At 41.8% G+C, this 12,247-nt stretch overlaps 1 protein-coding gene across 3 annotated transcripts in view; it reads right to left on the bottom strand.

The window, feature by feature from the left end:
- The window catches only part of ZNF532 (zinc finger protein 532), a 132,259-nt gene that overhangs the window by 44,525 nt on the left and 75,487 nt on the right, over window positions 1-12,247 (bottom strand). For 2 of the 3 annotated variants that reach the window (XM_078771743.1, XM_078771742.1), the window contains exon 9: window positions 9,827-10,012. In XM_078771743.1, coding sequence (XP_078627869.1) covers window positions 9,827-10,012 — 186 coding nt within the window. Of the gene's footprint in view, window positions 1-21; window positions 680-9,826; window positions 10,013-12,247 lie in introns of those variants that run through there. The other variant, XM_078771744.1, reaches the window with a different exon arrangement.

Raw genomic sequence — 12,247 nt, 5'->3', positions numbered from 1 at the left:
TAAAAGGTGGAAAGACGTTCCTTGTAATTAAAATGGTGTTTATTGAAAAATAATATGGGGATAAGGGAAGAGAAAATTCTATGAATAAATAAACGGGACAAATCAAGCAGTCGATAGCCGCAAGTAGGGATGTGGGAACACGCAGTGTTATGTAGAATGAGGAATATGGCCAACCCCCCTAATGGCACCAAATACCGGACTCGCACACGAAGAATAAATGGGAAAGTGAGGGCTTGAGCAAGACACGAAGCTGGGGGTGGCTGCAGGATGCTGGTGCAGTAGGATGGTGATGGTGGGGGTGGTGAAAGCAGTGGGCTGAAGCATCTGCCTCTCTCGACGAAATCCTCCTTCACGTTCGGTGACGAAGTACAAAGAGAAAAAAAGATGTTTATCTCAATGTGCAAGGGCCAACTGTCAAGAACAGCGTGGCCATGGCTCTTAACAACTATGGGACCACCTTCACCAGCGACAGGTTTCCTGATTGGCCACCGGCTGTTTATGGGAGGTGGTTGGAGAGGGAGGGCCCCGATAAAAAATCTTCTGTTGCTCTCCGGGGCTCCGCAGCCGACCTCAATGCCATGGTTTGTGGTGCACCGGCCAAACAGTTCATGATTGTCTCTTTACAAGTGCGATGCGCTTGCCAATGTGCCTTTCTGCCCAAGTCCTCACCTGGTGTCACCTGAAAACAGGATGTTTTACACGATACAATCTTACTCTATGCTGCCTTAAATTTAACACTCACTGCCTCCTCAGTGCACGTTTTACAAGACGACTTCCTTCTAGACAAATGGCATTACAGGGGGAAATCTAATCTATTCTTGATACAATCTACATCTGAACCCCTCTACCCTTGCACATAACAATATAATGCATTGCCATTATACTTTAAAAAAAAATGTTTTTGTTTTTTTAATTATCATACATTGCATAGACAAATACAAAACGCAGACTCACTAATGTCAACCAGTCGATGCTCCTTTTTACGAGTACATTAGACTTGATCAAAATTATTGAAAATAAAATGAACATATGTCACCCACAGGGTGAACCGTATCTTGCCAAAATGTGAACATGAGTGACTTGCTTCAGGTCACACTGAGGTGAACTGAGGTGAACACTGAGGTGAATATTTGAAAATTTTCGATATATTTTCGACCTCAGCGCTAACCATGAACGTCAAGGCCGTTCGCCACCAAAAACTGATCAGCTGTGCACTAGACCATATACTACAATATTGTAAAGTTTCGAGCTGATTCGACTAACAATACTCCAAACATAAGGGTTTAGTTGACCTCCATGATTGGCCGCAAAGTGACCTTGACCTTTGACCTTGACCTTCATAATTTTGTGTGCTAAAGGGTATCTCTAAAAGACTCTGATATGCGAAATTACAAGAGTTTCCAAAGGGAACTGTGCTCTACAGAGTGACCTAAACAATGCGAACTAAAGCAATACAATATACATGAAAAGTGCAGTTTTTTCGTCATAACGCCGTCAAATGACGTCACATTGTCAAACTAGTTATATGTTTGGAAAGCACTCAACAAGGGCTTCAATTTGAGGTACTACTCGATATGGTAACTGAAACTTGAAAATTTTACCTTTTGGTCAAAATTGAATGACCTTCAAAATGACCTTGAAGGTCAAGGCCGATCGACACCAAAAAATAATCAACTGAGCGCCATACCACACCCTATATACCCACCAAGTTTGGAGATCATAAGATCAAAGTTACTCAAAAAATAAGGGTTTCGTAATTTGACCTTGGGGTCAATAATTTTCGACCTCCAGCGCTAACCATGAAGGTCAAGGCCGATCGCCACCAAAAACTAATCAGCTGAGCGCCGGACCATATACTAGATTCCCATGAAGTTTGGAGACGATCCGATCAAAGTTACTCAAAAAATAAGGGTTTCGTCGACCTCCATGATTGACCACAAAGTGACCTTGACCTTTGACCTTGACCTTCAAAATTTTGTGTGCTAAAGGGTATCTCTAAAAGACTCTGATATGCGAACTTACAAGAGTTTCCAAAGGGAACTGTGCTCTACAGAGTGACCTAAACAATGCGAACTAAAGCAATACAATATACATGAAAAGTGCAGTTTTTTCGTCATAACGCCGTCAAATTGTCAAACTAGTTATATGTTTGGAAAGCACTCAACAAGGGCTTCAATTTGAGGTACTACTCGATATGGTAACTGAAACTTGAAAATTTTACCTTTTGGTCAAAATTGAATGACCTTCAAAATGACCTTGAAGGTCAAGGCCGATCGACACCAAAAAATAATCAACTGAGCGCCATACCACACCCTATATACCCACCAAGTTTGGAGATCATAAGATCAAAGTTACTCAAAAAATAAGGGTTTCGTAATTTGACCTTGGGGTCAATAATTTTCGACCTCCAGCGCTAACCATGAAGGTCAAGGCCGATCGCCACCAAAAACTAATCAGCTGAGCGCCGGACCATATACTAGATTCCCATGAAGTTTGGAGACGATCCGATCAAAGTTACTCAAAAAATAAGGGTTTCGTCGACCTCCATGATTGACCACAAAGTGACCTTGACCTTTGACCTTGACCTTCAAAATTTTGTGTGCTGAAGGGTATCTCTATAGGACTCTGATATGCGAAGTTACAGGAGTTTCCAATAATAACTGTGGTCTACAGAGTGATCTAAACGTGAAAAAAAATGATTAACCACAAACAAAAAAACAAAAAAATAAACATATGTCACCCACAGGGTGAACCGTATCTTGCCAAGTGACCTTGACCTTTGACCTTGACCTTCATAATTTTGTGTGCTAAAGGGTATCTCTAAAAGACTCTGATATGCGAACTTACAAGAGTTTCCAAAGGGAACTGTGCTCTACAGAGTGACCTAAACAATGCGAACTAAAGCAATACAATATATACACAAAGAATTAAGTTAAGCACCCCCCCCGTTTGTGTACAACCTCGCACATTACAAGTTTGTTGTCGTCAAAACAGTGTAATATACCCATGATATTGCTATATTTTCTGGAGAACTGATATTATGGTCACATAAAAACATAACAATCATGCCGTTTTCAATATTTTATTCTGAATAATTTAAGGTGACATTTTTTGGGAATTTTAGGCATATTTTCACCTCAATTTAAGTATGGAGCTATAGGTCCATCACGGACAGTGTGGATGACGTTTATGTTTTCTAACGTACAGTCATTGTTCTGAGAAGACCTCTAGCGATCTTTGCGTCAATAACGTGTGTAGGACCCACGTGATCGGATCACTGACTCAACCCTACGTCTCATAGACCCTGTAAGCCGTCGTATGCGTTGCTGTGGCAGGTTGAACCCCCTCGAGCACGTTTGGGACATGTTGGGACGACAAATTGCGAAGATGGTCCCTCCAATAGCCAATCTGGATGAATTGGAACGTGCATTACATCGGGAATGGAACAACCTGCCACAGCAACGCATACGACGGCTTATAGGGTCTATGAGATGTAGGGTTGAGTCAGTGATCCGATCACGTGGGTCCTACACACGTTATTGACGCAAAGATCGCTAGAGGTCTTCTCAGAACAATGACTGTACGTTAGAAAACATAAACGTCATCCACGCTGTCCGTGATGGACCTATAGCTCCATACTTAAATTGAGGTGAAAATATGCCTAAAATTCCCAAAAAATTTCACCTTAAATTATTCAGAATAAAATATTGAAAACGGCATGATTGTTATGTTTTTATGTGACCATAATATCACTTCTCCAGAAAATATAGCACTATCATGGGTATATTACACTGTTTTGATGACAACAAACTTGTAATGTGCGAGGTTGTAAAAAAACGGGGGGGGTGCTTAACTTAATTCTTTGTGTATACATGAAAAGTGCAGTTTTTTCGTCATAACGCCGTCAAATGACGTCACATTGTCAAACTAGTTATATGTTTGGAAAGCACTCAACAAGGGCTTCAATTTGAGGTACTACTCGATATGGTAACTGAAACTTGAAAATTTTACCTTTTGGTCAAAATTGAATGACCTTCAAAATGACCTTGAAGGTCAAGGCCGATCGACACCAAAAACTAATCAGCTGAGCGCCATACCACACCCTATATACCCACCAAGTTTGGAGATCATAAGATCAAAGTTACTCAAAAAATAAGGGTTTCGTTGACCTCCATGATTGACCCAATTGAATGACCTTCAAAATGACCTTGAAGGTCAAGGCCGATCGACACCAAAAACTAATCAGCTGAGCGCCATACCACACCCTATATACCCACTAAGTTTGGAGATCATAAGATCAAAGTTACTCAAAAAATAAGGGTTTCGTTGACCTCCATGATTGACCGCAAAGTGACCTTGACCTTTGACCTTGACCTTCAAAATTTTGTGTGCTGAAGGGTATCTCTATAGGACTCTGATATGCGAAGTTACAGGAGTTTCCAATAATAACTGTGGTCTACAGAGTGATCTAAACGTGAAAAAAAAATGATTAACCACAAACAAAAAAACAAACAAACAAACAAACATACAAGCTGACTGATACATCTAGCAAAAACTTCGTTTTGGCAAGATAATGAACATATGTCACCCACAGGGTGAACCGTATCTTGCCAAAATGTGAACATGAGTGACTTGCTTCAGGTCACACTGAGGTGAACTGAGGTGAACACTGAGGTGAATATTTGAAAATTTTCGATATATTTTCGACCTCAGCGCTAACCATGAACGTCAAGGCCGTTCGCCACCAAAAACTGATCAGCTGTGCACTAGACCATATACTACAATATTGTAAAGTTTCGAGCTGATTCGACTAACAATACTCCAAACATAAGGGTTTAGTTGACCTCCATGATTGGCCGCAAAGTGACCTTGACCTTTGACCTTGACCTTCATAATTTTGTGTGCTAAAGGGTATCTCTAAAAGACTGATATGCGAACTTACAAGAGTTTCCAAAGGGAACTGTGCTCTACAGAGTGACCTAAACAATGCGAACTAAAGCAATACAATATACATGAAAAGTGCAGTTTTTTCGTCATAACGCCGTCAAATGACGTCACATTGTCAAACTAGTTATATGTTTGGAAAGCACTCAACAAGGGCTTCAATTTGAGGTACTACTCGATATGGTAACTGAAACTTGAAAATTTTACCTTTTGGTCAAAATTGAATGACCTTCAAAATGACCTTGAAGGTCAAGGCCGATCGACACCAAAAACTAATCAACTGAGCGCCATACCACACCCTATATACCCACCAAGTTTGGAGATCATAAGATCAAAGTTACTCAAAAAATAAGGGTTTCGTTGACCTCCATGATTGACCGCAAAGTGACCTTGACCTTTGACCTTGACCTTAATAATTTCGTATGGTGAATAGTATGTCTTCATGACCAACGTACATGAAATATTGAAAGATTTTGATGAGAACTGAGGAAATAATTTTTTCATGAAAATTCCGTTTTTTCGTCATGACGTCATCAAATGACGTCATAGCGTCAAACTGTTTACAGATCTGGGAAGCACTCATCAAGGGCATTCATATGAGGTATTACTCGATATGGTACCTACGATTTCAAAATTTGACCTTGGGGTCAATAATTTTCGACCTCCAGCGCTAACCATGAAGGTCAAGGCCGATCGCCACCAAAAAATAATCAGCTGAGCGCCGGACCATATACTAGATACCCATGAAGTTTGGAGACGATCCGATCAAAGTTACTCAAAAAATAAGGATTTCAACATTTGACCTTGGGGTCAATAATTTTCGACCTCCAGCGCTAACCATGAAGGTCAAGGCCGATCGCCACCAAAAACTAATCAGCTGAGCGCCGGACCATATACTAGATTCCCATGAAGTTTGGAGACGATCCGATCAAAGTTACTCAAAAAATAAGGGTTTCGTCGACCTCCATGATTGACCACAAAGTGACCTTGACCTTTGACCTTGACCTTCAAAATTTTGTGTGCTGAAGGGTATCTCTATAGGACTCTGATATGCGAAGTTACATGCGAAGATATGCGAAGATATGGTACCTACGATTTCAACATTTGACCTTGGGGTCAATAATTTTCGACCTCCAGCGCTAACCATGAAGGTCAAGGCCGATCGCCACCAAAAACTAATCAGCTGAGCGCCGGACCATATACTAGATTCCCATGAAGTTTGGAGACGATCCGATCAAAGTTACTCAAAAAATAAGGGTTTCAACATTTGACCTTGGGGTCAATAATTTTCGACCTCCAGCGCTAACCATGAAGGTCAAGGCCGATCGCCACCAAAAACTAATCAGCTGAGCGCCGGACCATATACTAGATTCCCATGAAGTTTGGAGACGATCCGATCAAAGTTACTCAAAAAATAAGGGTTTCGTCGACCTCCATGATTGACCACAAAGTGACCTTGACCTTTGACCTTGACCTTCAAAATTTTGTGTGCTGAAGGGTATCTCTATAGGACTCTGATATGCGAAGTTACAGGAGTTTCCAATAATAACTGTGGTCTACAGAGTGATCTAAACGTGAAAAAAAATGATTAACCACAAACAAAAAAACAAAAAAATAAAACATCACCCACAGGGTGAACCGTATCTTGCCAGGGTTTCGTTGACCTCCATGATTGACCGCAAAGTGACCTTGACCTTTGACCTTGACCTTAATAATTTCGTATGGTGAATAGTATGTCTTCATGACCAACGCACATGAAATATTGAAAGATTTTGATGAGAACTGAGGAAATAATTTTTTCATGAAAATTCCGTTTTTTCGTCATGACGTCATCAAATGACGTCATAGCGTCAAACTGTTTACAGATCTGGGAAGCACTCATCAAGGGCATTCATATGAGGTATTACTCGATATGGTAACTGAAACTTGAAAATTTTACCTTTTGGTCAAAATTGAATGACCTTCAAAATGACCTTGAAGGTCAAGGCCGATCGACACCAAAAACTAATCAACTGAGCGCCATACCACACCCTATATACCCACCAAGTTTGGAGATCATAAGATCAAAGTTACTCAAAAAATAAGGGTTTCGTAATTTGACCTTGGGGTCAATAATTTTCGACCTCCAGCGCTAACCATGAAGGTCAAGGCCGATCGCCACCAAAAACTAATCAGCTGAGCGCCGGACCATATACTAGATTCCCATGAAGTTTGGAGACGATCCGATGAAAGTTACTCAAAAAATAAGGGTTTCGTCGACCTCAATGATTGACCACAAAGTGACCTTGACCTTTGACCTTGACCTTCAAAATTTTGTGTGCTGAAGGGTATCTCTATAGGACTCTGATATGCGAAGTTACATGCGAAGATATGCGAAGATATGGTACCTACGATTTCAACATTTGACCTTGGGGTCAATAATTTTCGACCTCCAGCGCTAACCATGAAGGTCAAGGTCGATCGCCACCAAAAACTAATCAGCTGAGCGCCGGACCATATACTAGATTCCCATGAAGTTTGGAGACGATTCGATCAAAGTTACTCAAAAAATAAGGGTTTCAACATTTGACCTTGGGGTCAATAATTTTCGACCTCCAGCGCTAACCATGAAGGTCAAGGCCGATCGCCACCAAAAACTAATCAGCTGAGCGCCGGACCATATACTAGATTCCCATGAAGTTTGGAGACGATCCGATCAAAGTTACTCAAAAAATAAGGGTTTCGTCGACCTCCATGATTGACCACAAAGTGACCTTGACCTTTGACCTTGACCTTCAAAATTTTGTGTGCTGAAGGGTATCTCTATAGGACTCTGATATGCGAAGTTACAGGAGTTTCCAATAATAACTGTGGTCTACAGAGTGATCTAAACGTGGAAAAAAAATGATTAACCACAAACAAAAAAACAAAAAAACAAACAAAAAAATTAACCTATGTCACCCACAGGGTGAACCGTATCTTGCCAAAATGTGAACATGAGTGACTTGCTTCAGGTCACACTGAGGTGAACAGAACTGCTATCCACTAGAAGCGACTCTTTGAGGAATGTCTGCCCACGAGATATTGAAAGATTTTGATGAGAACTGAGGAAATAATTTTTTCATGAAAATTCCGTTTTTTCGTCATGACGTCATCAAATGACGTCATAGCGTCAAACTGTTTACAGATCTGGGAAGCACTCATCAAGGGCATTCATATGAGGTATTACTCGATATGGTACCTACGATTTCAAAATTTGACCTTGGGGTCAATAATTTTCGACCTCCAGCGCTAACCATGAAGGTCAAGGCCGATCGCCACCAAAAACTAATCAGCTGAGCGCCGGACCATATACTAGATTCCCATGAAGTTTGGAGACGATCCGATCAAAGTTACTCAAAAAATAACGATTTCAACATTTGACCTTGGGGTCAATAATTTTCGACCTCCAGCGCTAACCATGAAGGTCAAGGCCGATCGCCACCAAAAACTAATCAGCTGAGCGCCGGACCATATACTAGATTCCCATGAAGTTTGGAGACGATCCGATCAAAGTTACTCAAAAAATAAGGGTTTCGTCGACCTCCATGATTGACCACAAAGTGACCTTGACCTTTGACCTTGACCTTCAAAATTTTGTGTGCTGAAGGGTATCTCTATAGGACTCTGATATGCGAAGTTACAGGAGTTTCCAATAATAACTGTGGTCTACAGAGTGATCTGAAGGTCAAGGTCAAAGGTCAAGGTCGACCTCCAGCGCTAACCATGAAGGTCAAGGCCGATCGCCACAAAAAACTAATCAGCTGAGCGCCGGACCATATAATAGATTCCCATGAAGTTTGGAGACGATCCGATCAAAGTTACTCAAAAAATAACGATTTCAACATTTGACCTTGGGGTCAATAATTTTCGACCTCCAGCGCTAACCATGAAGGTCAAGGCCGATCGCCACCAAAAACTAATCAGCTGAGCGCCGGACCATATACTAGATTCCCATGAAGTTTGGAGACGATCCGATCAAAGTTACTCAAAAAATAAGGGTTTCGTCGACCTCCATGATTGACCACAAAGTGACCTTGACCTTTGACCTTGACCTTCAAAATTTTGGGTGCTGAAGGGTATCTCTATAGGACTCTGATATGCGAAGTTACAGGAGTTTCCAATAATAACTGTGGTCTACAGAGTGATCTAAACGTGGAAAAAAAATGATTAACCACAAACAAAAAAACAAAAAAAAAAACAAACAAAAAAACAAACATACAAGCTGACTAATACATCTAGCAAAAACTTCGTTTTGGCAAGATAAAAACAAACATACAAGCTGACTAATACATCTTGCAAAAACTTCGTTTTGGCAAGATAACAAACAAAAAAACAAACATACAAGCTGACTAATACATCTTGCAAAAACTTCGTTTTGGCAAGATAACAAACATACAAGCTGACTAATACATCTTGCAAAAACTTCGTTTTGGCAAGATAATAAAATAGATAAGAAACCGGCAAACTTTGGTGATGCTCAACATGGTCCCTTTGCCTGCATTTGATGCCACATTTGCTGCAAAATGGCAGGGTTTGAAATTACCCGATCAAGCATCCCTCTTAGCGAGTGCTGACAGTGAATAAAAAAAACACTTTGTAAAAATAACAAAGGTGTCAAAATTTACTCTTCATACAATAAAAGCAGGATCCAAATTATCAAGCAGTTTTTAAACAGATCAGAATGCACTCAAAATTGAACACAAAATAGGAAAGCTCAAGGAACGTGAATGCTGCTGCCCGAATGAAAGAAAGATGAAGATGATAATAATGAGTACGAAATTTAATATGAATTAAAAAACAAAAAAGAACTTTGCAAATTTTCCCCATTGTCATCAACATATGCTTCGATGAGAAACCTCACCTTCCCATGAACACGCTTCATGTGGCTCACATAAACCTCCCTTTCCACAAAGCGATTCTGACACTCGGTGCACGTCCAGCCAGCGTTTTTGAGACGTAGCCGACGACTCGGAGTCGGCCGCCGTGTCTCGGTGCGTGTGCTGGCACCAGCCGATCGTTCTGCTATCTCAACTTCGTTGGTGGTGTCCTGGTGGGAAGATAGTACAAGACAAAACGTCAGCAAAGACATTTCCTTTTTGTGGAAGCAAAGCTCTTCGAGCAGAGCACCACAGAAAAATGGAACCAAAACAAAAGGAGTTTTAGAGGAGGAAAGTTAGGACCCTTCTGTTTGAAGTAATGGAAACAGAATGTACTTGAGTGATTTATATAATCATGGTGCGTGCCCACAGTCTGTGTCAGAAGGACAGTTGGTTCTGATTAATCTTCAATTAACTTCCTTGTGGGACTTGCCACAGGTTTCTCAACTGGCTGTGAAGATGGGTGTCAAATAGCTGCCTCCCTCACAGATATCAGTCTGTCTGCAAAGTGGAGGGTTTGTTCAGCTGAAGGAAAAGACAAGTTGACTGCATTCCACACCTTTTATATTTACCATATCTGCCCCTCCAGGTCAAAATTCCTACCTCACCAGTCTCTCAGCAGAGGGAAGCTTTTTAAAATACTCCATGTCTGAAGTCTTCAATGAACATTCCTGTCCCAAATTCAGCCTTTTGAACCAAGAGTGAGATTACAGGGAGGAGGACAAGGACATGGGAGTGAACAAGCTGCATGCAAGCTGAATGAAACACAGCAAGATGAGGAAGGGGAGAGTGGGATGAAACAGAGAAGGAACAAACCAACCGACAACTGAAAAACGAAAAGGAGTGAGGTGCGGGATCACAATAACCTGTAAAAAGGAATGCTTAGGAATGGTAATTTGAGGTAGAAGAGATCATTAGTATGGATGGGGGTAGTAGTAAGGTAGTAGTAAATAGCTGTTGTCAAGTCCTGGAGGGAAGAATGGGACTGAACAGACTGGGGAAGTTGGTTCCAGAGGCGAGAGAAAAGTGGAACGAATGAGTCGAGGTGAGCAGTGAGCTTGGATCATGGGAGATTAACGAAATAAGGTTACTGGCAGTCTGTGTGTGTCCTGCAGACACCTGTGAGGGACAGAACTAAGAGAGGGTATAGGGTGCAACACCAAAAAGGAGGAGGTCGAATACAGAGGCCACCAATTTGTCTGCGATGCAAAAGTAACAGGCCTAGACAATGGAGGGGGAATAAGATAGAGTTGAGGAGGGTGAAACTGAAAGGATAAGAATTGGGAGAAAAGAAGCGAACGAAACCATGCATGCAACATCAGAGCAGAAACAAAATTTGCACGCAGGCTATCCAAGGACTAGGCCTGAGCCAAATAGACGTGGATTTGACAATACAGCATAACAACGTAAGATTTAACATGGAAAATTGGATAAAAACTGAAACAGCAACACAGGGATGAAAGCATAACAGAAAGACAAAAACATAACTGGTCTGGAATATTTAGCTTTGATGAACTGGAGGGAGGAACTGCTGATCTGAAATGCACATGCAGAAAACCCCGAACGGAAGTCAACTAATTTGCGTGGCTTGCGGACTTTCTCTCCGGCGCAGTCAACGTGTGGCCCTGAATGGGTTTCTCTCATCTCCCCTTCCTGTCCAGGCTGGAGTTCCTCGAGGCAGTGTTCTGGGCCCTGTGCTTTTTCTGGTTTTCATTCATGATCTTTCGGACTCTCTGGAACATCCTCTCGATCTCTTTGCTGATAACTCACTCTCTGCCGCTCCATCCTCCGACTGGGCATCTTCCGTAGTGCGAAATCCTTCCTTGGCACTTCTGAGCTCCTCAGCGCATACAAAGCTTTCATCCACAGCTTGATGGAATACTGTTCTCCCCTCTGAGCTGGTGTTCCTGCCGCACACCTGGCTCGGCTTCACGCTGGTGAAACAAAAGCATTCAGAATCATTGGAATCTCCCGTGATGAAGCCGATTCTGGAGGCCTTTCACTCTCTCACCACATGCAGGTTGGTGGTCTTTGTCTTCTACCGACCCCTTTCTGGCCCAGCTCCCCCAACTGTGTCTGTGCTCTGTCCCCCAAATATTCCTGCAGGAATCTCCCAGCAACCCTCTTCTTGTGAAACTGCCAAAATCAAGGCTCTCTGCTCACCTTCACTCTTTCATTCCTCTTTTCCCCCACCTCTGGAACAAACTCCCACACTCTCTTCAATCCTACTCCTCCCTCCAGGTCTTTAAAACAGCTGTTCACCACCATCTCTTATCTTCCCCCATCCAAAAACCTTCATCTTTTCTACCCCCGTTAATACACCCCAAATCCACATTTTTCAATCTCCGACTTCATTCCTGAAATTCCTAGTTGTGTCCACTTGTTTTATATCATGTACCCCTCCC

The sequence above is a fragment of the Myxine glutinosa genome, chromosome 2 (assembly GCF_964187855.1).
Source record: "Myxine glutinosa chromosome 2, kmMyxGlut1.1, whole genome shotgun sequence".
NCBI classification, from domain to species: Eukaryota; Metazoa; Chordata; class Myxini; order Myxiniformes; family Myxinidae; genus Myxine; species Myxine glutinosa.
Note: the sequence above shows the minus strand (reverse complement) of the source record. Positions and strands in the feature narration are given on the sequence as shown.